This window comes from Babylonia areolata, chromosome 3 (assembly GCF_041734735.1).
Source record: "Babylonia areolata isolate BAREFJ2019XMU chromosome 3, ASM4173473v1, whole genome shotgun sequence".
Lineage (NCBI taxonomy): Eukaryota > Metazoa > Mollusca > Gastropoda > Neogastropoda > Buccinidae > Babylonia > Babylonia areolata.
This window is the reverse complement of record NC_134878.1, coordinates 53,801,395-53,829,258: the sequence shown is the minus strand read 5'-3', so window position 1 is coordinate 53,829,258 and position 27,864 is coordinate 53,801,395. Positions and strand designations below refer to the sequence as shown.

At 40.3% G+C, this 27,864-nt stretch overlaps 2 protein-coding genes across 3 annotated transcripts; one reads left to right on the top strand and one right to left on the bottom strand.

Annotated features, from left to right (window-relative positions):
• The first annotated feature begins 269 nt into the window (after positions 1-269).
• LOC143280104 (uncharacterized protein F21D5.5-like) lies at positions 270-18,457 on the top strand. Its single transcript, XM_076584647.1, has 12 exons — positions 270-384; positions 5,440-6,042; positions 6,828-7,009; positions 7,661-7,750; positions 9,058-9,178; positions 9,538-9,665; positions 10,339-10,470; positions 12,087-12,189; positions 13,436-15,340; positions 15,383-15,427; positions 15,470-16,166; positions 16,302-18,457. The coding sequence occupies exons 2-9, from the start codon at positions 5,805-5,807 to the stop codon at positions 13,687-13,689; spliced, it is 1,248 nt and encodes a 415-aa protein (XP_076440762.1). The 5' UTR covers positions 270-384; positions 5,440-5,804; the 3' UTR covers positions 13,690-15,340; positions 15,383-15,427; positions 15,470-16,166; positions 16,302-18,457.
• Positions 18,173-27,015, bottom strand: LOC143280105 (acyl-protein thioesterase 1-like). Of its 2 annotated transcripts, none has more exons than XM_076584650.1 (8): positions 26,793-27,015; positions 26,260-26,291; positions 25,408-25,473; positions 24,158-24,205; positions 23,238-23,308; positions 22,000-22,181; positions 21,121-21,299; positions 18,173-19,646 (listed from the first exon to the last, which is right to left on the bottom strand). In XM_076584650.1, exons 1-8 carry the CDS (start codon positions 26,865-26,867, stop codon positions 19,640-19,642), a joined length of 660 nt encoding a protein of 219 aa, XP_076440765.1. In that variant the 5' UTR covers positions 26,868-27,015; the 3' UTR covers positions 18,173-19,639. The 2 variants fall into 2 exon arrangements, with proteins under 2 accessions (XP_076440765.1, XP_076440764.1); XM_076584649.1 differs by having other exon boundaries at positions 21,135-21,299.
• Positions 27,016-27,864: the final 849 nt, after the last annotated feature.

The window sequence follows — 27,864 nt, the reverse complement described above, 5'->3', positions numbered from 1 at the left end:
TAGAAAAGGGTAAGCGCGAGGCACGGTTCACTTTTGATTATTTCAAGCTTTTTATTAGTTTTTACTTTGGGCAGATGATGCTGTTTTGCTTTCATTGAGAAACAGCGATTGGTTTGAAACCGACCCAGTCAGTCAGTTGAATCGTCACCGAGTTAATTCTCGTTCTCTTGATCGGAAGTGAAAGTCGATCAGTCTGAAAAAAAAAAAAAAGTAATACCATTAATTATGTTTCGAAAAGGGGATTAGTGGCCGCAAGAGAAAGGTTCTCATATGATAATCATCTCGTGATACCTGTAGTTAATCAGTGCTTACAAATATTAGTTCGGTATATTATTTTCAACCGGCAAAACTTCACTTCAGCCTGTATCGATTTGACCAGTAAAGGTAAGAATGCAGTCACACGTATTTTGCGGAAATCAAATTTCTCCGTCTACTGAAATATGGATAGTTTAGCCTTGTCCACGTTTCTCAAGTTGTTTGGTTTACACTGGTTCAGCCTCAGTATTGTTCAGTACGGTACAAAATTTCGGGGCGTTGATTAAAGGTAAGAATGCAGTCACACGTATTTTGCGGAAATCAAATTTCTCTACTGAAATATGGATAGTTTAGCTTTGTTCACGTTTCTCAACTTATTTGTTTTACACTGGTTCAACCTATTGTTCAGTACGGTACAAAATTTCGGGGCTTTGATACGACAGTATGCCATGTTGAAAAACTGAGTACATTTAATGCTTAAAAGATTTTCAGTTTTTTAGGGATAGAAATCCGAACGTCCAATGATCGGGTGTATGGAAAAAGAAAAACCCAACATGATATATATCCCATTTAGACAAAAATCTATGATACTTTATATTCGATGTTGGTTGAAGCTAACGAGCATGGATAATCATAGACTGTCACGTAAAACTCATGAAATGTTACACTGGATGATTTCGTTGAAAATTGTAAAAGAAATTGGACGTCAAATATTCGAAGAAAATCATACTAATTTGGATTTGTGTGGATGAATCAAGATGTCCAGGACATCTAGCAGTTTATCACTGAATTTAAAGAAAAATTAATTGCATATAGGAAGTAGGAATGGAACTTTCATACGAAAACAGCGACCAGTTTGGAATGTATAGAACATTTGTACTTGACATGAAGTGAAAATTCATTTGCCGCAAATGAGCTTAGACAAATATGTAAAGCTCACAATAGCAACATTTTTATCAGGTGTATTAAAAATTGCTCAACATTGTTACCGTTGTAAGAAACATACTGAGGACGAGTTAAATTGCCCTATGTGCCTAAGTGGGGCTGAAGATGAGATGCATTTCATTTTATATGTTATCATGCTTTCCGAGGCAGTAGATTCATAGAACAGTTGGTACATTCCACAAAAGTATTAAAGTTTCCAAATCAGTTTTGGCTAAATCTGTTGATAGTATCTGATAAAGAAAGTATTATAAAAAAAAAATTGTGAATTACATAAATCGTTTAAATCATTATCAAATATGATGTCATAATTCCTTGATTAATGTTTCACCAAGTTGCCTTGTATGTTTAATACTGTTATATACTGCACCCCTTCATAAGGGGCAATGGCCTATATGAATAAATCATCCAACACCCCCCCCCTCTCTCTCTCTCTCTCACTACCCCCCCCCCCCCCCCCCCCCCACCCCCCGCCCCCCTCTCTTTCTCTTCGTTTGCTTTTCATGCGGAATTTCAGTTCAGTGGAATTTTCAAATAGGCCTAAAGGCCTCATGTTACCAAGTCTTCTGGAATTCGTTGACGGATTGCTGGAAATCGTTGAAAAGGGGTTACAGACATATGTCCTTGTCATGGACTTTGCGAAGGCCTTTGATAAGGTCAACTACAGTCTGCTCATGCACAACTGAACTCCACTATTAATGAATTCAGATGGGTTGCAGACTTCCACAGCAATAGAAGACAGGCGGTGGTCATCAACGGGGTTAGCTCCAGCTTCATGGACGTCCTCTCAGGGGTACAACAGGGTTCAGTCCTTGGTCCCTGCCTTTTTATTTTGATTTAAAAAAAAAAACACACACATACACACACACACACACACACACACACACACACACACACAAAAAAAATCAATGATCTGCATGAGAAGCTGGCTTCGGATGTACGCATATTTGCAGATGATACGGCAGTGTACCAGGTGGTAGCAGCACCCCAGGACCATTTACAGCCACAGCCAGACTTCCACAGACTCGCCGAGACGGTCAGTGGGAGAAGAGGTTGGGACATGGTGTTCCTTCCTGGAAAATGCTAAGCCCTGCCTACAGCAAGAAGCAGGCCGGAAAGCACGGGAGCAAGCGGACTCCATCAAATACCTTGGATTGACGGCAGTGTACACTGAGGTGGTAGCAGCACCCCAGGACCATTTACAGCCACAGCCAGACTTCCACAGACTCGCTGAGCCGGTCAGTGGGAGAAGAGGTGGGACATGGTGTTCCATCCTGGAAAATGCTAAGCCCTGCCTACAGCAAGAAGCAGGCCGGAAAGCACGGGAGCAAACGGACTCCATCAAATACCTTGGATTGACAGTCAGTAAAGACCATAGCTGGAATAAGCACATTGAGAACATCTGTTCCAAGGCCGGCAAACAAAACCTTAGGCTTCTTGAGGAGGAACTGATTTAAAAGTCAGCCCCCAGACGATCAGGGAATTAACATACAAGTCATTTGTCCGCCCAGTTTCTGTCTTTCTAGAGTCAATATTACAATATGTATAAAATGAGTAAGCTAAAAGCAATATTGCTTCTTTTTTATATTAACTTTTATTCATTTATTTCTTTAATATAGAGTGGGACTCAGCTCAGTGAAGAGCAAACCATGCAGTTGATTCTCTTGGTAAAAGTCGGGCCGAGAGTTCACTGATTTCCAGCTGTGTTCGACTTGGAGCTGAAGAATCGGTTAAACGTTTACTGATCTTATATATTTTTGCCGTTTATTTCAGTCGTTCTCAGTGTTTTGTCTCCATTGATTCTGGTACTGAATAGACGTGTCAATCAGTTCTAAATTCAGTTAATCCCTAAGTTTTTGACCCATTAGGTGGGGTAATTTCCGACACTGAACGACACCACACGCGTTCTCTCCCATTAGGCTTTCTCTACCAACGTGGCTTCAGTTGCCCGGCGGCTCCAAGTCAGTCTCATGACTAGAGTCAATTACGGCTGACTTCTTGCACACTAATGCGCGCTATCTCGGAGTCCGGAAAGAATGTATCGCACACGCTCCCAGGCGAAGACGGCTGGGTGCGTAAGCTGGTCACTTTTCAACGGCGACAACGCTGCTGTAGGCTCAGTACAGATTCGAACTGAACGCAGTCATCTTGTATATTCTGGTGTCAACGAGACCCTCTCAAGCGACTCTCAAAGGCTCATCCGTGACAGCCGGCGGTGCATAAATGACACTGACTATGACACTCGACGGAATGGTTGTATGTCTACCATTACTGAGTTTGACTAGTTCATGTATCGCTCACCGCGGTGGCACACTCATTTCTGGCCGCACTGAGATGGGAGCCAGCCCCTCCCCCTCCCAAAACGAAAGTCCCATAATGGTACGTGCCCCTGTCGGTCCGTGTACCAGTCGTCAATCTGTGACCACTTTCGCCACACGGCTGGTAAAGTATGCAATGTCAGTGTCATTTGCAACATAGAAAGTTGGTAATGAGGTGGTCATGCGCCAATCCCCTCAGTTTAGCGGATCATCAGTGTGATAATGGTATATAAGTTGTGCGTCGGTCAATGGGCCGGCATATCGATCAACAGCAGTATTAAGTCTCACTCTTTTGTCGCCCACTTTGACATCAGTTTCCAGTTCTACCCCGGGCCATGCAGCTCAGTATGGCCGTACGCACGATGACCCGAGTCAGTTTAGTTGTTTGCAAAACTGATGATGGCACAAGGCTGTTGACCTGTCTCCTCAGTTCTTACAAGTGACGTGCACGAAGCTAAATTCAAACAGTGAAATATTATTGCTGAGTCTATCGGAATAAAAGCTAAAAATGGAGATATTATAAAACTTAAAAAAAAGAAGAAGTTTAAAAAAGGGGTAAAGTCCTATCATGATTTTAATTAGCGTCCTACAATCAGGGAACTGTTGTACTGGCAATTTTTACGCATAGATGAAACCGGCGATATTACCAGTTAACAGATGTTGTGCCAATTTTCACTGAGTGGTTTTAGACTCTGTTTTGAACCGTTCTTCTTCTTTTATATCTTTCTTTTTCACTTTTGAACTAGACTGATTTCAAGTTGATGCGGATTTAGTCACTAAATGACTAACGTGCCGCCAGCTGAATTTGCTCTTCAAGTTTTGACCGTTTTTGGTTCGCAAACCACTGATGAAAATGTAAACAAAAATCATGATGGCTTGAGACGACAATTAAGTGTCGGTTCGGGTTCATATGATGGGTCATTTTATTTCGTATTGTGCTTTTTTTAAAATTAATTAATTTATTTTATTATTAGAAGGGTCAACGACTACAAGTACATGTAATTTCTCCTATGCTTCCATTGCAAAACACGCCAAAAATTTCGTTTGAATTGGTGCAATAATTTAAGACGCTAAAATAGGCCATTATCAAAAACTGTTGGTTGCAAAATAAGTCTCTTATCAAAAATGATTTTAATTCACAACCAATTTTATTTCTCCATTTGTGACCATGAAACGGTGCGATCTGTCTGACAAGTTCAACTACGCGCTTTGAAGACATAGTTGTGTCTATGTATGCAGTAGTCCTCCAAAATGGAGTGAGGAAACTATTATAACAAAGATGATTCCATGGGGATAGATTGCTGTCCCGCGCAAGGCCTACTCCGCGAAGCGCTTGGGGCGTCTTTTGCTGGGTTGCTGTCCTCGACAACTTGAATCACAGTCTAAAATTATCACATTTATCTTACAAAACACCCTCTGTATAATTAAAGTCAGCCATTGATAAAAGATGTAGACTAGACGAGAAAACTGCAAGGCTTATCCAGGTGTTACGTCATGTCCTTCAGGTAAATAAAACTATTTTATTTTATTACTTTTTTTCTTTTTAATAAGAAAGACGATTCCATTGGGATTGCTGTCCCGCGCAAGGCCAGCTCCGCGAAGCGCTTGGGCTATCCTTTGCTGGGTTGCTGTCCTTGACTGCTTGAATCACTGTCTAAAACGATCATATGTAGCGTAAAAAAACAACCCCCCCCCCCCCCCCAAAAAACCCAACCCCAAAACACCCGTTGTATAATGTGCTGATTAAAGTCAACCAATGATAATGATTAACACTCATAGCTGTAATGGTTGCAAATGACTGCAATATTGAAAAAAGCCTACGTTAATGACGCAGATAGATAAATTTGCAACACCGAAGAAGCAATTTAGGTAAAGTATGAAGACGATGATTGAAACACGGGTTTGTTTTCGCAATGACGTCAAGAAAGGCTCAACTTGCGCGAACTTGTCGCAAGACTGACCCAATCGAAAAGCTTCTTGCCATATTCGGCGCAAGCTTGCACTGTCGCCGGTATCATATATAAACTGGCATTCACTACCACAGGCATTAGCTACCGAACCAACCAAACATTCTGGCAGTAAGAAAAGGACATTTTTGCATCAGAGTGACAAATCTCCTGACGAAGAGGGGGTAAAGTGGCATGATATTACTTTTGCCGCCCACTCTTCCATGTTGCAGTCGGAACACAAGACGATCTGAACGCAGGTGAACTTAAGCAGTCAACAACAGAATCAGATCACAGATTAATCTTGCACCGTTGAAGGTCAGTTAAAGTGAAATAGTTTATCATGAGTCGTCGACCAAGGCGAAAAGCAGTGGACGACACAGCGCAAAGGGCCAAGAAGGCTCGTGGGGAGACGGACCTGGCTGACGGATTACGGTGGAGCGCGGAAGGGAAACCATTGAAAGGGGTGTGTCCACTCTTGGTGCTCAGTTCCGATGACCTGGAAGGCCGAAACAAAGTGGCCGGCTTTGACATCGACTTCACTGTCATCAAAACGGCCAGTGGTCGAAAATTTGCGATCGGTAGGTCAGAACAGTGACAACATTCATCATGCCTGAAGAGCAGGAATTAAAAAAAAGAAAAGAAAAAAAAAGAAAGAAAAAAGAAGAAGAAAGAAGTGTGTGTGTGTGTGTGTGTGTGATGCCTAAGGAGCTGCGGACATTGGTGTGTGTGTGTGTGTGCATCATGTCCTTAGAGCTGTGTGTGTGTGTGTGTGTGTGTGTGTGTGTGTGTGATGTCTTTAGAGGTCTGTGTGTGTGTGTGTGTGTGTGTGTGTGTGTTTATCAGGGTACTGCCATAAGGACAAATCAAGATAGGCTTGAAACTTTGATTCCAACATTTGTTAGTGTGTCTGAATTGATCTATCAATTTATTTGATATACAGCATCATTGCCTGCATGGTTGACCGATTGACACTTTAATTGACAAATACTTTCTGACTTGATTTACCCCCCACAAATTCATGTTCATTATACATATGCATGTGTTTGTGTGTGTGTGTGTGTGTGTGTGTGTGTGTGTGCATGTGTGTGTGTGTGTGTGTGTGTGTGTGTGTTCTTTCATTCTTTAATTTAACGTCTTTTCTGTTTGCACATTGAGTGATACTACACGTAAGTGTGTGTTACTGGAGTGTGTGTGTGTGTGTCTGCAGAAGGTGTTGCGTATGCATTTGTTTCTTCAAAGTGTGCAAGATTTTTTAATGTATGTTGGTTTCAGTGTCCAGAGAAGTAGCTTATTTTTTTAAAAGTTTTTTTTCGTTCTTTGTTCCCTTCGTTAAAAAAGTTTTAAAATGTGTATGATGATTCAGGCTCCAATGACTGGGAATGGTGGGAGGAGTGTGTCCCAGGCCAACTGCAGAAGCTGCACAAAGATGGCTACAGGGTGGTCTTCTTCACCAACCAGGCAGGCATTGAAAAAGACAAGGTGAAACCACAGACTGTCAAAGACAAAATTGAAGCCATCATCAAAGAACTGGGCATTCCAGTGCAAGTAAGTCTTTTAAATTGGTTTGGGGTTTCATGAAGGTCTTTAGTTCCATGTGTTTGAGAGAAAGAGAGAGGGACTGTGTGAGTGTGTGTGTGTGTGTGTGTGTGTGTGTGTGTGTGCATCAGTTTGTTTGCATGCATGCATGTGCATGTGTGTATATACATGTGCACACGTAGTCGTGTGTGTGTGTGAATGTGTGTGTGTGTGAGAGAGTAATTGTGGTCTTCTTTCCTTTTCCGTCATGGATGAAACTGTATAAAGATCATTTATGAACACAGTTGAAACATAGTACATTTGGTGCCAAACACCAGACAATAGGAAAAACAAATAAAACTGCACGCAGGAAAAAATACAAAAAAATGGGTGGCGCTGTAGTGTAGCAACTTCGCTCTCCCTGGGGAGAGCAGCCCGAATTTCACACAGAGAAATCTGTTGTGATAGAAAGAAATACAAATACAAACAAAATACAAATAGTGTGATTGAGACAATGCTGTAGTATTCTGTAACACCATACTATATATATATATCGAGATGGTTGGGATGGATTACTGGGGCTAGGGTGTTGGGGAAAGTAGACGAATTCATGAGGATTGACCTTGAACTAGAATTCAATTTCAGTGACAGTGACAGTGACGCTGAAACTGCTTTGCACAGGTGCTGATCAGTACAGGCAACAGCCATTTCCGCAAACCGTCAGCCTGCATGTGGGATTTCTTTGTGGACCAGTGCAACCAGGATGTTGTGGTGAGTGTAGAGCAGTAATTGTTCCAGGCTGTCTGAATGGAAACAGACCAAGAAAGAAACTTTCAGAGGAACAGACAGACAAAAGAAAACAAAATGAAGAGGGAAATAACTGGTATACTTAAAAACAAAACTTGGTGCAGCAGAGAAAGAAAGATCAACAGAAGTGTATGAACATACATATGCACACACTTACAGGTACAACACACACACACACACACACACACACACACACACACATATGCATGCACACGTGCGTGCGCACACACACACACACACACACACGTTTCAAGTTTTGATTATTCTTTCACTTAAAATGATGATTTCATGTCAGAACAAACATTTCCAAATACACAACTATGTCACATAAAAGTTGAGAAACACAAATATCTGTCATTCTCAAAAGAATATCTAGACAACATTTGCAAATATAATGAACTTACTCATGGCTGAAATGACTTTTATGCTTCCTTTGAGCATATTACATAAATTGAAAACATATTTTAGAGACAAATGTTTTTAAGGCTCATATCTTTTTCGCAGTGATCAAACTTGGCGCATTCCATTATAAAATGGAACTCCTCCCCAGTCACAGATATGTTACAAACCTTACATAACTGTAACTGCCTTTGCGTCTTCCTGTTTCTGTTTCCATCTTATGATCACTACTTTGAAATTTGAAGAAGCTAATTACACAGTTATCAGGCATTTGACATGTATTTTTCTCTGTGCAATTTATGCATGTATAGTTTGCTGAGTACATTGTAGTATGTAAATGTAACATTGATGTGATGTGTTATGTATAATCTTATGTGTTATGTAAAGAGCAGTTTTCTGGATAGAGATCTATATAAGCATCCATTATTATTATTTTTAATAGTATTATGATTTTGATTTGTATGTCAAAGTCAAAATGAAAATGAACCACACAGGCACACACATACTAACACACATGCACACCCATGTAAACATGAAGATTTAAGCAAAACCAGGGTATGCATCACTTCACATCCATGCTCTTACATCACATGCATCATGATTGTTGATTATCAGCTGAACACACATGTCATGAACAGTGTAACATGGACACATTCATAATGAATGTGAACGTGATTATTGTCAGGTCTGACAGAGAACATAGCAGATTGACAGACAGATCCACATGATTTTATTTATTTGCGTACACACTTCTGTGGATGAAAAAATCAGTTGCAGGTTAAAGTTTTTTGTGGAAACATTGGTGGAGCGTCATGGTATTTGCGATTCCCAGATCAGGAGGAAAGAAAAGGGAGACATTTTTTCTGTTGAAGGTGAACAAAGCAGAGAGCTTCTATGTTGGAGACGCTGCTGGTCGGGCCAAGGGCTGGGCCAAAGACAAACCCAAAGATTTCTCTTGCAGCGATCGAATGTTTGCTGCCAACGCTGGCATTGGTATGTGCAACTTCGTTTTGCTTAGAACTGAACTGTTGTTCTTGGCGTGTGTGTGTGTGTGTGCATGTGAGTGTGTGCATGTGTGGGGGTGCATGTGTGTGTGTGTGTGTGTGTGTGTGTGTGTGTGTATTTAATTGTTTTTTTTCTGTGCATTCGTTTTAGCTCCGAACTGTAAGTTATACAAATTCTTATTGCTGTCGATGTTTAAACAGGTATATGAAATGTGTGTGTGTGTTTGATGTTATTTATTGTCAGTTCATCTAACTCATAACAGCTTTTCCTATGTTATTTTAAAAGTGGAGGTTTGTGCAAAGAAATGTGTAATCACATAACGAGTGGTCACCCATGGATTTTTCCAGAATTTTACACACCAGAGGAGTTTTTTCTCAAAGAGGCACCAGCAAAATTTGACTGGGGCTCAATCAACCCAGCTGACTACCTTCCGGATCCTAAAACACCATCAGTTAAACAAGAATATCACAAAAAGGTGGATACTGTTGTTGTTTTTTTTAATTTTTTAATTACATTAGAATCTATTGATTATGAGTTTTTGTTAGCTTCTGGTTTTTTGCTTTGAATTTTGACATCAGAATTTTTGTTTTTGATAAACTGATTTTTGAAAGGTGAGATAGTGTCATAGTATGGATACACATTTGTTTGTTTGGCTTTTCTTAACCATTGAATGAGCATATGGAAATCATGGTGAAATAAGGAACTTATTTTGTATCAGAGTATATTTAATTTGCATGGAGTACAAATGGCTAATCTGACAACAAGACTGAAGAGCAACATTAGTGATGAAGTTAGATCAAACTTTCAGACTTCTTGGAAGAGAAGGAATGGGAGAAGAGAATGGTTGAGCCAAAGTTATAGCAGAATCCTCTTTATGTTTCCACATGTTAAACCCTTCTGGGACCTACTTCCACACTTTTGGCTTGAAATATCTTCCCACCAAATTTACGTAATTTCAAACAAAATATGGATGAAACATTTTCATTTTCTATTCAGTGAAAAATATATATTTACTAGCTTACAGTATTGGAAGCTGTAATGTGTGATTTCATGTATGAGTCTATTTCAGATGAAAAAAGATCACTTTGATGTAATGCTGAAAGCTTGCAGAAGTGGACAGTGGAATGTATGGGTGATGAATTTTGCAGGGAAAAGAGATGGTCTTGATGGTGGGGGTGCCAGCATCAGGGAAAAGCACAGTCAGAAGGAGATTTCTGGAACCTCATGGTTATGTTGCTGTCAACAGAGACACACTTGGAACTGCGGAGAAGTGTGCCAAGGTCTGTGAGAAAATGTGTTTCTGTTCAAAATAATCAAAATTTGTTTGAACATGACGGGCGCAATAGCCGAGTGGTTAAAGCGTTGGACTGTCAATCTGAGGGTCCCGGTGACGGCACCTGGTGGGTAAAGGGTGGAGATTTTTACGATCTCCCAGGTCAACATATGTGCAGACCTGCTAGTGCCTGAACCCCCTTCGTGTGTATATGCAAGCAGAAGATCAAATACGCACGTTAAAGATCCTGTAATCCATGTCAGAGTTCGGTGGGTTATGGAAACAAGAACATACCCAGCATGCACACCCCCGAAAAACGGAGTATGGCTGTCTACACGGCGGGGTAAAAACGGTCATACACGTAAAAGCCCACTCGTGTGCATATGAGTGAACGCAGAAGAAGAAGAAGTTTGAACATGGGCGTTTTTATGTATCTGTTTTTGTAACATGCCAACAGCTGTATTGAGAGATAAGGTGCAATGCAGGTTCACCTTATTTTTTCCCCAAATGATTCAGTTTCTAATCTGTTTTATGTGTGTATTCTTTTCTTCTTGTAAAGTCATCATATATAAGCATCTATTTTTGGTTTATGTGCACATTTTTTATGATGGGGAAAATGTCTCTGGTATCCAAGTAAACAAATTTAATTTTATGCTGAGAGCTGGTAATCTGAGATCAGTTCCAATATTTTCTGGATACTTGACCAGTCTCGGCAGTGGAAAAGAGAGGTTTTCTTGTTTCTAATTTGTGATTCTAATTCAGTAGTTGTCTTCATTTGGCCAGTTCTCTTGTACTTGAAGAAGGCATGATAAAAATGAAATGCAGTGCATGCTAAATTGGTGATTCAGGCTTTTTTTTGTTTGTTTCTCCTTACAGAAATATCTTTATTTTCAAGGTCATCATCGCAGTCGATACTTTCTTTTCTTTCTTTTGATAAGAAAAAGAAATACTTTACAGATAAAATGACTGAAAAATAAAATAGTTCTTACTGTTACGATGAGTTTTTATGTTCTCGAGCATTAAACACTGTTTTTCACTAATTTCATTTATTTTTTCTCACAGTTTTGCAGGAACATTGTAAAGAATTACACCTGATTCTGTGCAGGTTGGCAAACAATTTTTACTTTTCAAAGAAAAAGCAATACATTCCAGAATAAACAATCTTCTTCTTCTGCGTTCACTCGTATGCACACGAGTGGGCTTTTACGTGTATGACCGTTTTTACCCCGCCATGTAGGCAGCCATACTCCGTTTTCGGGGGTGTGCATGCTGGGTATGTTCTTGTTTCCATTCCACCGAACGCTGACATGGATTACAGGATCTTTAACGTGCGTATTTGACCTTCTGCTTGCATATACACACGAAGGGGGTTCAGGCACTAGCAGGTCTGCACATATGTTGACCTGGGAGATCGTAAAAATCTCCACCCTTTATCCACCAGGCGCAATAAACAATCGAAAATGAAACAGTTCTCACTATTTTGTTCAAGATTTATGACCTTGAGCATTTAACACTGCTTTTCACTAATGTTATTTTGTTGTATTTTCTTCTCACACTGTTGTTGTATTTTCTTCTCACACTATTGCAGGAAGATTGTAAAGAATTATGCCTGATTCTGTGCAGGTTGCCAAGGAGTCTCTGAAAGCAGGAAAGAGTGTTGTTGTGGACAACACCAATCCCTCTGTTACTGCCAGAGCCCCCTTCATCAGCATCGCTAAAGCTGCAGGTGTGTTGATTGAAATGGCTGTATGACTGTTGTTAAATACACATTTTTGCTGAAGGTTCTTTAGTGAGAAAGGGGACCGGATCCATGACAGGCCCCTGGCTGTGCGTGGTGCGCACTAAGTCTGGGATGGAGGAGGGCGGGGGCAGGGAGGAAAGTGGCTGTAGATGTGTTATACTGGTCATTTACATCAAATCACTGATCTGACAGGAGTCATGATGGCTGCTGGAAAAAGAGGGCGCTAGACAGCAGGACAAAGGGGAGGTTACCTACTTCCGGGAGGTTATCGGCCGTAGTACTTTCGTTTTCTCCGCATAGGCGGATAGTAGTTTGCACAGGACAGGAATGTCAGACCCCTGCCAGAGTCTGCACTAGTTGGGTCACAGTAAGTATGTTATTTAAACGTAATTTTAGATAGAAAATTTCCTTTTGCCGACTTATATCAAAGATAGGCACAAGCTTACTGTTGAGCCAGCAGCATAGTGAGAGCTGTATAATCAATGATCAATGGTTTCTCCACCGCAATTGGAAGCCATTTGCAGGTTAGATCCTCTCAGCCGAGAGAATGGGGATCTAACTTGGACAACACACTCTCCATGATAATCCTAGCCCAGATAGTTGGGACAGCAGTCGCATCGTTTGCTGTTCTGATGGCCATAGTTGGACACAGATTTCACAAACCTTTGCCATACGTTCCTGTATTAGGTATCATTCATGAACCATTGAGTATTGACATGTTTACTTTTTGTTGTTGCAGTATTCTTTTACCAGTATTGCCTTTGATTTCCATAAGGAAGGGGAAAGAGCATAAAAAATCAGTCTTGGTTTCAACTTTTAGCCTTAAAACCTCATTTGTGTGGAAGATAGGTATGGGTGGGGACATGTGTTCAAAATCTGACATAGTGTTCATGTTAGCCATTTTCATATTTCTTTATCTATTTTAGTTTATATTATGGTATACATACTATGATTGTGGTGGTACAATATTGCAGTTTAGCAGAAGATGATAAGTGTTCTGCAAGGAAGGAATTAAAAACAGTACCTTGTGCAAACATTTCTGTGCAAGTGGAATATCGTGTGTGATTTTTCACTGAGCGAATTTCCTTTCTTGAAAGGAGAAATTTTAGCCAGTGTGCAAAAGTATGTAATGGAAGTTGGAAGTACATATCAGAAGCAGTGAACTGCACACATTCACTGTCAAGTGTTTGGTTGTAACGACGACTCTCAGGATGCACGCTTCCTTCCACAGGTGTGTCCTGCCGGTGCCTGTGGATGCAGACACCAGTCTCTCTGGCTCACCACCTCAACCTGGTGCGACAGAACCAGACCAGCGGGGAGATGAGGCGCATCCCAGACGTCGGCTACAACGTGTTCAAGAAGAACTTTGAAGAGCCCACCACAGCGGAGGGCTTTGTGGAAGTAGTGAAGGTGAACTTTGTGCCCCAGTTTGACAGCACCAGGGACCGGGAGATCTTTGAACAGTGGACCACTGCTGGGCATTGACGGTCCTGGTTATGCGTTACACCTTGGGCAACATGGCTGGTTTCGGTGGTGTTGGCATGGTCCGAGTCTGGCCACCTTCCACAGGGAAGCTGATCTCTACGAAAAAAAACCCTGTACATACCTTCCACCCTTTTAGCACCCCCACCACCCAAAAAAAGAAAGAAAGAAGAAAAAAAAAAGGTTGAACACCCAAATTGGTATAGCAATCCAAAATTTTTCAACTCGGCCCGATTCTCACTGTTTAATGAGCATGTCAGTTACAGGCAGCAAACTTTGTTTTTATGCGCTCGGTGTATAATACTGTGCCATACGGTATTGGTACATTGCAACATATCATATACTAAAACATATCATGTTTCAACATATCATGGCATTGTGGTGCTGGAGTGACAAAACACACACACACACACACACACACACACACACACACACACAGGGAACATTACCACTCACAGATTTAAAACTTCACGCAATTGTAAATAAAATACTGAAATACAAATGACATTTGGCTGTGTTCAGTCACAACATCACACTTTGAAGTATGAAAACATGTTTGGGTTGTGAAGGCATGATGGAAAACGGTTGGAAAGTATAGAAATCCACCTTCTATCTGGCCATAACAAACAAAATACATATCACTGTGAAAATTAATAAGCCAGGACACACAGGAAATGTGTGAATGTAATGCTCTGCATATATCAGGTATGAACTGGATTTGGGGAATAAACTTTGTAAATAATTTTGTAATAATAACGATGATGATGATAATAACAGATAATTTGTTGATTAAGTGTGACATGTTTCAAGACTAAAACGAGAATAACCAGAAGCAAACTGTACGTAGAGTGCTGTGAAGGAGATGTGGGTACTGGTTATTCTGAATACAGAGTTTGTGTAGTATTGCTGTTTTACAAACTTTCTCTCCACATCGGTACTGCATGCCTCTGTACATCCATACTGCATGCTTCTGGCTGACTTGGGTGTGGTGACCTTGTGCCAGTCAAAACCTGAACCAAGTCGAAAATGATTGAGAAAACAGAGAGGGTTCCATGGAAGTCAGTCATGTGACCCGAATTATTAGTGTTGCTGTTACAAGATTTGTGTGTCCTGTTTGATACAGCTTGAGTGTTGTTGTTATGAGGTTTGTGTGTCCTGTTTGATACAGCTTGAGTGTTGTTATGAGGTTTGTGTGTCCTGTTTGATACAGCTTGAGTGTTGTTGTTATGAGGTTTGTGTGTCCTGTTTGATACAGCTTGAGTGTTGTTGTTATGAGGTTTGTGTGTCCTGTTTGGTACAGCTTGAGTGTTGTTATGAGGTTTGTGTGTCCTGTTTGATACAGCTTGAGTGTTGTTGTTATGAGGTTTGTGTGTCCTGGTTGATACAGCTTGAGTGTTGTTATGAGGTTTGTGTGTCCTGTTTGATACAGCTTGAGTGTTGTTATGAGGTTTGTGTGTCCTGTTTGATACAGCTTGAGTGTTGTTGTTATGAGGTTTGTGTGGTGTTTGATACAGCTTGAGTGTTATGTGGTTTGTGTGTTCTGTTTGATACAACTTGACTGTTGTTGAGGTTTGTGTGTCCTGTTTGATACAGCTTGAGTGTTGTTGTTATGAGGTTTGTGTGTTGTTTGATACAGCTTGAGTGTTGTTATGAGGTTTGTGTGTCCTGGTTGGTACAGCTTGAGTGTTGTTATGAGGTTTGTGTGTCCTGGTTGGTACAGCTTGAGTGTTGTTGTTATGAGGTTTGTGTGTCCTGTTTGATACAGTGCGAGTGTTGTTATGAGGTTTGTGTGTCCTGTTTGATACAGCTTGCGTGTTGTTATGAGGTTTGTGTGTTCTGTTTGATACAGTTTGAGTGTTGTTATGAGGTTTGTGTGTTCTGTTTGATACAGCTTGAGTGTTGTTGTTATGAGGTTTGTGTGTTGTTTGATACAGCTTGAGTGTTGTTGTTATGAGGTTTGTGTGTCCTGGTTGGTACAGCTTGAGTGTTGTTATGAGGTTTGTGTGTCCTGTTTGATACAGTGTGAGTGTTGTTGTTATGAGGTTTGTGTGTCCTGTTTGATACAGCTTGAGTGTTGTTGTTATGAAGTTTGTGTGTCCTGTTTGATACAGCTTGAGTGTTGTTACAAGGTTTGTGTGTCCTGTTTGATACAGCTTGAGTGTTGTTGTTATGAGGTTTGTGTGTCCTGTTTGATACAGCTTGAGTGTTGTTGTTATGAGGTTTGTGTGTCCTGTTTGATACAGCTTGAGTGTTGTTGTTATGAGGTTTGTGTGTCCTGTTTGATACACCTTGAGTGTTGTTACGAGGTTTGTGTGTCCTGTTTGATACAGCTTGAGTGTTGTTATGAGGTTTGTGTGTCCTGTTTGATACAGCTTGAGTGTTGTTGTTATGAGGTTTGTGTGTCCTGTTTGATACAGTGTGAGTGTTGTTGTTATGAGGTTTGTGTGTCCTGGTTGGTACAGCTTGAGTGTTGTTATGAGGTTTGTGTGTCCTGTTTGATACAGTGTGAGTGTTGTTGTTATGAGGTTTGTGTGTCCTGTTTGATACAGTGTGAGTGTTGTTGTTATGAGGTTTGTGTGTCCTGTTTGATACAGTGTGAGTGTTGTTGTTATGAGGTTTGTGTGTCCTGTTTGATACAGCTTGAGCATCTTTGTTACATTTATGCAGTCTGTTTGATGTAGCCAGGCTGTACAAAATACAATATTTTTGTTTTAGAGCCCTTCATTTGAATTTCTTTTTTAGAACCTCAATGTCAGATGAAGATTTGCAGTTCACAGTCTGATGGCTTTTTTTTTTTTTTTTAACCATGACATTATTTTTATGAAACCTCTTTCTTTTTAACCTTCAGTGTTTTTTCACCAGGAAGATGTCTTTTCCTTTCAAAATACGTAAACTGATTCAGTGTTACCACAAATTATTTGACACTAACCTCTCCTATAGCATATGGTACTACGATTACGTGGCTGTGACATGTGGCATCTGTGTATTACCACATCTTGACTGGTGACAGTAAGCAGCATCAGAAATCTGGTTAAAGACTACACCATGAAAATGGCAAGTGTGTACAGCAGTCCACTTGTGAGCTTATGAATAGTATAATGGAATGGATCAACAGACATCATGTAAATGTTCACACCTGGGTTTTCCATTCAAGCACAATGCTGTGTCAAATACAGGTGTAAATTTCATTTGGCATTCTGAAGTATGGAATGGACAAACATTTAGTTCCCCAGTTGAAATTATGCTGGTTCATGGGTGTTTTCATGCACCGTTATTTATATCGTTACATTATTCATTCATTTAATCGTTTTTGTCAGGTAGTTCAGTTGCATACATGCACACCAGTCATGAAGGTATGGAAATGCTTACATTTTGTTTCTTTCTGAGGTTACTGTTGTGTAATGTGCAGGAAAGCTAGCTGCTGAATATTTGCTTGAATAGGTTTCATAAAGCCTAGCTCAGTCAAGATGGGTGCACTATTTCTGTCTTAGATGTAGCAGATCATCTTCTTGAAAGTTTTTAATATGTTCACAGTCATAGGAAATTTTCTTCCTAAAATTACGTTTAAGTAACATACTTACTATGACCCACTAGTGCAGACTCCGGCAGGGGTCTGATTCCTGTCCTGTGCAAACCACCATCTGCCTATGCGGAGAAAACGAAAGTAGCTACGGCCAATAACTTCCGTAGTAGGTTACCTCCCCATTGCATCCCTGACTAGCGCCCTCTTTTTCCGGCAGCCATCTTGACTCCTGCTTCTGTGCTCTGCATACGGCTAAGTTTTTTTCTCTCCATAATTTCTGCCTGTCTATTGATTCTTTGTCACTGTCTTTTTGTGTCCGATCATGATTAACAACAGGCCACAAAATTACTTGGCTCGATTGGGCGATCGAGCTAAGATTAAGCCGCGATCACAATCGAACGGCGGACACTCTGGGCTCTCCACCTCGGGCTCTGTCTCCACGTCGAACCCTCCACCTCCTCCACTGCCTCCGCTCCCTCCAGTCGACTCCATTCCTCCACCACCTCCTCCGCCTACTCTCTTTACTGTAGTGGAATATCATCTTGACAGTTTTTATGTTCACAGTTTTTGCAGATTTTTGTTTATCTCTGTGATACATTCCTTTGCTCAAGATTTCTAATTTTGTTTTAAACTGTTGTTTCATATTATACCTTCATTGTTATATTGTCAATTGTTGTTCGATATTTACAGGTTGTTATCTTTCACTGTTAGATTTTTACAGGTTGACTTCAGTATTTTCAACTTTTTATTGTTGTAATACACACATTTTGAAAATACAGTTGTGAAAATAAATGTGTTATGGTGTTTTATTTTGCATTATGTCTCCCAATGTGCTCAAACAAAAATAGTAAACAATCCATTCACAACAGAAAGCTCATTGAAAACTTGGCATGGGGAGGGAGAAAATTACACCGACACACAGAAGCGCATGCAGGCATGCACATGTGCACACACACAAACAGATCATGTACATTCCATTTACTATTCCATATAATTGAAAAACTACAGAAAAAATTACTTTGTTGTCTGATGACCAATGCTTCAAATTTTGAATATCAGATTTGTGCTCGTACATCTCCAAAAATATAAAAACTGTGTACAAAGCAAACCTTCAATTGACACATCAGCCAAACATTTTCAACGGGCAGTCAACAAAATGTCTAAAATAATATTAAAGAACATCTTCTGACCAGAAACAATAATATATAAACCTTCAGTAAGAAATTCCTCTGCCCTTTTCACATTCTATCTGAAGTCAGAACTCAGCATTGAAAATGGAATTGGAACTTGTAATTAAACAAGGTATTATAGGAAAAAGTGAACTAATACTGACAAGTGAAGTAGTTTTCAATGCAATAAAAACCTACAACCTGAATATAACAATTTTATTTGAATACTTTGGTCATCTATAAGCGAAAATGCTAATCGACTAATTACATTACATCAGTTTGAGCCTTATGGTATTTGCAGACTTTTACAGATCAGTTAATAAGAAATTACACTGAAATATGCACAATCATATATGAACTGAAAGTTTGCCTCGATCCCGGAAGCTTGTGGCTTGAAACCTTGATATTTTGTGGCAGTCAGAAACCACACGTTACGTGAAATGCTTTAATTGTATATATTGAAATACTGAATAAATGAAATGACACAAACTACAAAAATTGTTGGGATGAGGGTATGGCACACTTGAGAAAACCTCCAAACCTTTGGTTTACCTATTAATTGCATTCATAAGCGTGGGTTTTTTGTTTTTTGTTTTTTTTCATGGTGATATTGTCCAAGAATGCTGCAACAATTTTGTTTCAGGTTATTTTTTTATATGCAGAGATTTTAGGAAAATATTACTGGTAATTTTTCTTTGTAAAAAGAAGAAAAATTATAGGGAACAGACATGTGCAAAAAACAAAGGAGACAGGGTAGAAGGACAAGCAAGTCATTCCACATGAATGAAAGTAAAAATGGTCAGGTCTTCTCTGAACAAACTATTCACATTATTTATATCACAGTTCAAATGTAAAGTTGGTTTTAAAGACAGAATGACAAGTTTTTGTTTTTACTAAAACCTAAAATAAGTGAAATTAAGGTGAACCTAAATGACTCCAATCTACACCCCAGCCCTCATTTGTCCCCCCTCCAAAACATGAGTTGAAATCAACTGCATGATCAATCATTCAGTAATCAACTGATGATAAATCAATCAGTCATTCAAAAATAGACGAATAAGCCTGCAAGAGGGGCTTTGCCACATGTTGGGGAATATATATGTAAATTTTTTTTTTTTTTTTTTGGCTTAACAAATTATTTCCCATCAGCAGTATATTCTCGACTGAAACCACAACTGCAACCGTTCTCAGCCATTCAAAGTTCTCTCCCTTGATGCATCTCAAGGTCCCACCAGCTTCTCCAGGAATGTTTGGACATCCTTCATTTCCTGAAAAGACAGAATGAAAATATCTCATCACTGCATCTCCATGGCTAGTGAACACAACACTGAGCAAGATACCATAGAGCAGAAAATCTCCAGTACATAAACTACTCCCTTCTGGACGTGGTGGCGGTCTCCACTCTGGGAGGGACGCTCACTCAGTCTGGCTCCACGACTAAGCCATTATTGTCGTTAGTAGGGGGCTTAGTAGGTGGTGTCCTAAGTACGTTAAAACAGAACAGGCACCACTGAACACCACCGAAATGACTCAGCAGCAGTGCAGGGTCTCCTCAGGTGTGTGGCCTGATGGTGACCTAACATCGATGGTTCCCTGTGGACTGCCGATGCTGGAACTGTGACAGACGAACCCGGGTGTGGCCGTGTATGGAGGAATCTAAATGAGCGGCGTGGGAGTAATGCCACTGAAACGGTGCAGATGATGGGGCAGCAAAAAAAAAAAACCTCCAAAAAAACTACTCCCTTGTCATTTTCAGAAATGACAGTAAAAAATGATTAATGAAATAACAAGTGAGGGAAGAATGCCTAACCTTTTTCAAGGAATTAGATCTGAGCTGTTTTTAAGAAAATATACATAATATCACATGTGTCAATTCGTCTATTTCGACCCATGATATACTGTGAATATATCAGTTAGAGAGAGCTTTTCATCTTTTTAAAAAGTGTAAAATTAGTAGTGCATGCATCCTCTCCACGTTATTATCAAAAAGTTAAAAAATAGATCAAAGCCTAACTCTTTAAAACATTCCTCTTCTTTTGTGTGAACTGTCTGCAACTCGCACATTCTCTTAGAAGCATGAATATAATTTCATGTGAGTGACCATTTAAATGCCAACATTATGGCAGCCACACTTGGGGTATAGACAGTTTGTTGACCCTCACCAGTGGTGATGATTAGTGATCCACTGTTTGGCACCATCCACACAAGAAAAAGATAAGCAATCCCTGTTGAATGTGGTTTGTGCTCACAAACATGGATATTTTATTTGTATTTGACATTTCTTTTTATCACAACAGATTTCTCTGTGTGAAGTTCGGGCTGCTCTCCCCAGGGAGAGCGCGTCGCTACACTACATCGCTACCAATTTTTTGTATTTTTTCCTGCATGCAATTTTATTTGTTTTTCCTATCGAAGTGGATTTTTCTTCAGAATTTTGCCAGGAGCAACCCTTTTGTTGCTGTGGGTTATTTTATGTGCGCTAAGTGCATGCTGCACACGGGACCTCGGTTTATCGTCTCATCTGAATGACTAGCGCCCAGACCACCACTCAAGGTCTAGTGGAGGGGAGAAAATATCGGCAGCTGAGCCGTGATTAGAACTAGCGCGCTCAGATTCTCTCGCTTCCTAGGCGGACGCGTTACCTCTAGCCCATCACTCCACATAGTGTGGCTTAAAAAAGACAAACACAACCCAGAGATATGAATATCTTCAGGGCTTCAAACACAAACAAACCCCACCCACATGTGCATGCAGACCTGTAAACACCAGGCGTGTGCCATCCCCTCGTAAGTTTTGAACTGTGCGTTGGAGTTGAAGGACTGAATGAACTGACTCGTCGCCTGGCCCCAGGAATACTTCACCAGTGAATCCTCTGTCCCATGACACAGCAGAACAGGTACATCTTTGTTGTACTTGGGAACCTTCAACAGTATGAATACATCTTCCTTTTAGTTTAATACATACTGTAATACAGATTTAGTGACATGGCATCTGCAGTATTGTTCTTGAAAAGAGAGAGGATTTTGAAAATGAATAGGTAAATGGAACTGGGTGGTAATTTAAGACAGGAATGGAAAGACCTTTCAATATTTTTGTATGTATGTATGCATGCATGCATGTGAGTGTATGCATGCCTGTATGCATTTGTGTGTGCGAGTGCGTGCACGTGTGTGTGTGTGTGTGTGTGTGTGACAGACAGACAGACAGTGAGAGAATCATGTGAAAAAGGGTTACCAATTTCCCCGTCCCATTCTAAACACACACACGACCAGGGCCAATGGGGAAAAAAAATCTTCACCCCAACTTTGCAAGGACTGCAAGCTGAGCAGACTTCCCCTTGTCTGCTTTGTAACTGAAACCTGGGGTCACCTAACAGAAGTCACAAGTTTTGCTGACTGCTGAAACATGCCCACACTTCTCAGTGCCAATGAAGGCAGCAGCCTGGATACACCTTGTAGGTTATACCTGTGCAGATGTTAGTTAGGAAGGAGTGGGGAATCACAAAACTGATGATGCTCCTACAGTACGGCAATGTGTCTACGTGATGTGTCTGGCAGGTTGGCACTTTCATTTGATTACCGCATCCCTTACCCACGCAGAAAAGAAGCCAGGATACTTCACCTTGTCGTCTGCCAGTGTTCTGTGCAGAGGAAGCCATGTGCTGAGGGCCACTATACCCCCCACTGGCTTGTCCACAGTAAAGGCTGTATAGAGAGCCACAGCGCCTCCCTGGGATATGCCCCCAATGAAGATGAGACTGCTGGGGATGCTGTTTTTCACTTCAGTCTCCACAAGTGCTTGCACTGCAAGAATGTAAATTACAAACTGTTTCCACTGACCTGCTCAAAGTATGACATTTAACTTCAAAACAACTGCATCTTTTGATCTACTGTTGCTACTGTGGAGATGAAATTTGGGCAAAAAATATAAAGACCAAAAAAACCCACACAAACACAAATGGAGATGCTTACAAATGACATGCAAGACACTATCAGTAGTACTGGTAAGTATGCAACCAAACCAGAATCCATATCAAGATCAAGCTATGCTGTATGTTTCTCTTCTACGTCTTGGCATCTGTGTGAGAGGAGGCTCAAGTCATCAGCAAAATCAAGATCTTCCAGTTGTCTGGTTAAGGATCATTAGCTGCTCATGATCCCATTTGGGTGGTCCTCTTCATGACCTAGGTGACATACAGCAGGAAAATGAATGGCGACAAGAGGCAGCCCTGCCTCAAGTCTGTCTTTACAAATAACAGTCTGTCAGCTTGCCTTTATGAATCACTTGACATGTAGAATTGTCACACAGCTGCTGAATGGTGGTAATACAATATGCAGGTAATCTGTAGTAGTGCATCAGCTTCCAGATAAATTATATGCCAATGGTTGTCAAATGCTTTCTCACAGTCTATAAACTTTATGTAGAGTGAGAACTGCCATTCAATTGATTGTTCAATGATGGTGCACATGAGGCAAGGTCTGTTTCTGCTAACCTTTCATCTACCCTGTGCATGAACATTCTTGTGTTTGAAAAGAAAGAACGGAAAAAGAAGGAAAGGCAAGAGGAACAACATGAAGCAGAAGAAGGAGATGAAGAAGTTGGTAAAGTACAAAGAAGAAATGGCTGAAGATAAACAAGCAGAAACAGAACAATCAGATGAATCACAAGTAACAGCAGAACACACATTTGGCATATAACCACACACAACAACAACACATCCCAAACCACTATTTTCTGGTAAAAATGAAAGCCAAAAAATATGAGCCATTCAAACACTAATTTTTCAAAGTTTTGCTTTTGCTATCTCTCTCATCAATTTTAAGTTGAACCTAAAAAGCAAACAGAACAGGCTGACATACATGTTTGAGAAGCTTCCTTAATGCTGACTTCGTCTTCTGTGCTGTTGGGTTCAAAGCCATGAATATCAAACCTGAAACAATGAATGGTTCCCTCCCTGATCATATGACATGGACCAGATGTCATCAGAAGGGAGGAAACTGGAAAGTCACTCTTTTTTCCTCCCCCCATCTTATTTTCAAATACTAAACTGTTTCCTTAGATCATACATACTATCAACATCAATACAGTATTTTACAAATCCTTTCTTTTTTTGTGTGAGTTATTTTCATTTGATTGGTGTGTGTGTGCATGCGCATGTGTGTGTGCGTGCATGCGTGCGTGCGTGCGTGTGTGCGTGCATATGTGTGTGATGTGTGTGTGTGTGTGTGTGTGTGTGCATGCATGCATGTGTGCAAATAAGTGAATGTGCATTTGTGAAAACACTGAACAGTAAATAACAGTAAATCCAGTTCTGTATTCAGCCAAGGTTTTCCAAACTGTTTTTTTGTTAATGTGCACCATAATGATAACTTAATGTTTATGTAAATCATGTAAAGTTCATGCATAACCATAGCAGAGAAGCAGTCTTGGTTTTAAGCAACCCACAAACACATCTTTGTTTGAATTCTGACAAGAATAGTGTCATATCATCTACACCTTGGGATCACAAACTAGCAGGGAGAGAAGAATTATGTTTTTCATTAGTTATCACAGGATATGCCCAGTACAATTTAAAAACAGATTTCTGGAAAATACAGATTACAACATGTTTCTTCAGGATGACGTGAAGATAAACTGATTATAGATTTGAAGGTCAGATTTCTGTACAGTCATAGTGAAACGATGATAACATTTTTCAGAGCTGTCGGATCAAGATAAGGAAACAATTTTGATATATTATATGCTTCATTAGTTGTCAGTATAAAAGTGAACAACTTACCACGAAGGCATTCTCATTCCTCTGTTTACTGTCACTTTTTGGGTGGGCCTGAAAGACAGAAAACAACATGATTCTACATTCCCCTACCACAATGTCTCAAAAATTGAGAACAGTGCACTGTATTGCCACTGTTTCATGGTGAACCCAGTGGTGCAATAACTTTACATCAGGAAAAAGCATACTTGATTCCAATCACCACCTGCATTATGAATGTCAGGTCAGGATACAAATTGTGGATCTCTCTCTCTCTCTCTCCCTTCTGATTGGAAAGAAGGAAAAAAATGTAATTGTCGTTTTCCTAAACTGCATGTCATATTTTTGTGTTGTCATTCACACTGCATGTCATATTTTTGTGCCATTATTCACACTGCATGTCATATTTTTGTGTTGTCATTCACACTGCATGTCATATTTTTGTGTTGTCATTCACACTGCATGTCATGTTTGTGTGTTGTCATTCACACTGCATGTCATATTTTTGTGTTGTCATTCACACTGCATGTCATGTTTTTGTGTTGTCATTCACACTGCATGTCATATTTTTGTGTTGTCATTCACACTGCATGTCATGTTTTTGTGTTGTCATTCACACTGTATGTCATATTTTTGTGTTGTCATTCACACTGTATGTCATATTTTTGTGTTGTCATTAACACTGTATGTCATGTTTCTGTGTTGTCATTCACACTGCATGTCATGTTTCTGTGTTGTCATTCACACTGCATGTCATGTTTTTGTGTTGTCATTCACACTGTATGTCATATTTTTGTGTTGTCATTCACACTGTATGTCATATTTTTGTGTTGTCATTAACACTGTATGTCATGTTTCTGTGTTGTCATTCACACTGCATGTCATGTTTTTGTGCCATTATTCACACAAAGTATACACACAGTTCTGTTTCTTTTAGTTATATTCCTTGATTTCTCAGTTGAAATTTGAGTATTCTAGGAAGAAGGAAACTATCTATTGTAATATCTGAGAGAGGTGTTGCTAGCATGAAGGGGATGCCCAGACTGCCTTGTGGCAGGAAAACAGTGGGTAGTAAAAGTTCTATCCTTAGAGGATCAGAATGTATCCTGCAGACTTGGTGGGCAGTTAAATAAATCTGGGACAACACTGGCACAAGAAAAGATTACATTTCTATACCGGCATAATTCATACATTTTTACCAGTTCATTGTCTACACAACTGTGACACCCAGTGAGAGGAATGCAGACAAGAGAAGTTGTGGTTCAAAGAAAACTTACGCATGAGGACAAACACATTTTATATGCTTGAATTTGAGTGCCTCCAGTATTTCAGCCCAGCCATGTCTGAAAACAAAAACAACAAAATCATTGACAACATCCCCCATAAAACACCAATAGTCTAGACTCCACAGAGTCTGTTACCCAGTACATATGTCCAAGTAAAACGTTATGTGGGCGAACTTCCACAGATCATTTAAGGCACAGACATGTGTGGATACACTTTTGTTTGTAAGACCATTGTTGTGCGGAAGCATGTGTTTCTGTGTTGATGAAAATGTGATCTTGAGTAGAGTAGTGTGAGTGTGTATGTGTATGCTCATGTGCATGCACATGTGTTTAGAGGCACAATGGAGTGCCTAACCATATGCTAAAAAAATGAAAAATGCCTCATGTTGATAAAACAGAAATTACTGGGGGTTTTTGGGGGAGGGGGTGGGGGGAGTGTCTCAACACCTTTTCTTCCATGCTATGAAATATGTATTCCGTAGTATATGTATACAACAAAAAAATCATTATTTGTGAATATATCCGTTGATCAAGCTTACCAGCGAATCATTGTGAATCAGAATATGATTAAAAATGCACATTAAAAAAACAGGTAGCCACAGAAATAATGACAAACACACGCAATATTTTGGATGACTAACTCAAATTTACACAAAAAGAGAGAAAGGTAGAGACTGAGAAAGAGCAAAGAGAGAGAGAGTGAGAGAGAGAGAGAGAGAGAGAGAGAGGGTGGGGGTGGGGGGATTTTTTGGGGGGATAGAAAAGCAGCATTCAGTGAGGTGCATTGCAACTATGGCAAACATGTAAAAACTGTGCTAAATACTATGACCAATGGTTACTCACCCTGTATCGCCAAGTCCATGGAAGAAGATCAGCTGTGGTGTATTGAGAGAGAGAGAGAGAGAGAGAGAGAGAGAGAGAAGGTCAATTAAAAACCTCACAATTGCTGAATTCTTTAGTCTTCACAGGCCTGAGCCATAGAATAAACCCACATTTGGACTTTATCCTTAGCATAAATGCACAATACCGGCTTTTTAATAGCAATTACCACTACTACAATATCTAAATGTGAAGCACTTCTCTGTATGAAGGCCCTGCTGACATACAATGTATGGAACATCAGTGTAAATGTGTGTGTGTGTGTGTGTGTGTGTGTGTGAGTGTGTGCTTCTGTGCGTGTGTGTGTGCATGTGCGTGTACGTGTGTGTGTGTGTGCATGTGTGTGTGTGTGCGTGTATGTGTGTGTGAGTGTGTGTGTTTGTGTGCGCGTGTGTGCATGTGTGCGTGTGTGTGTCTGGCTTTAAAGATCTTAACACTTAACACCATACCATACTACATGTCATACGTGTTGTGAAACCTGTGTCAAATCCACTCACTGTCGCTTTGTGGTCCTTCAAAGGCGGAATAACTATTGCTGGTTCGTGCATCTCTGGTGCCGAACTCGCCTCCATTTTATCTGTTTGCGATCCGGCATGTGATGACCAAGATGCAGAAAACAAACGATTGTATCACTCAGCGATTCTGGATGATCGATCTGCTGAGAATGTCAGGATAATGCGCCCCAAAGTCTTAATATCCGTGATCGCTTCCGAAAAAAGAAAATCGAGTTATCTCCCGTCACTAGTTTCAGTTTTGGCATCAATGAAGCGTCGAGGACGAGTTGTTTGATCGCATGTCTGCGTTGACGAAAAAACATCAACAAAAAACAAAGAAACAAACAAACAAAAAAAACACGAAAAAAGAGATGGAGTGGGGAAAGAGAGAGAGAGAGTGAGAGAGAGAGAGAGATGGGTTGGGAAAGAAGCGGGCAAGGTTGTGGCTTTGAGGAAAGAGCTCGAGGTGTTCTTCTTCTTCTTTCCGTTACACGACCAACATCGACTTGCCGATGTCTCTGTCGTGGTTCATGCATGCTGGGTATTTTCGTGTCTCCATAACCCACCGAACACTGACATGGGTTACATGATCTTTAAGGTGCGTATGTGATCTTCTGCGTGCATATACACACGAAGGGGGTTCAGACACTAAGCAGGTCTGCACATATGTTGACCTGGGGGATCGGAAAAATCTCCACCTTTAACCCACCAGGCGCCGTTACTGTGATTCGAACCCAGGACCCTCAGATTGAAAGTCCAACGCTTAAACCACTCGGCTATTGCGCCCGTCAATGCTTTGGTCAGTGCTTAATCTGTGTACAGCAGGCCAAACGTGTTGGTCTGGCACTGGAAGGCGCTGCAGGAACGAAAGATATGCGAAAAAAACAACAAAAAGCTCCCAAAACATGGCACTAAAATGAAATAAGATTTAAATAAAAAAAAAAAGAAGCAACTAAATCGATAAGAAAACGAATTGTTAACACTAGAATGTACATAAAAGACAAATAATTGAAAACAAATTGAAGAAAACAGGTATGGTTGAAGAAACTTGTGAAACTGAAAAAAAACACACCTT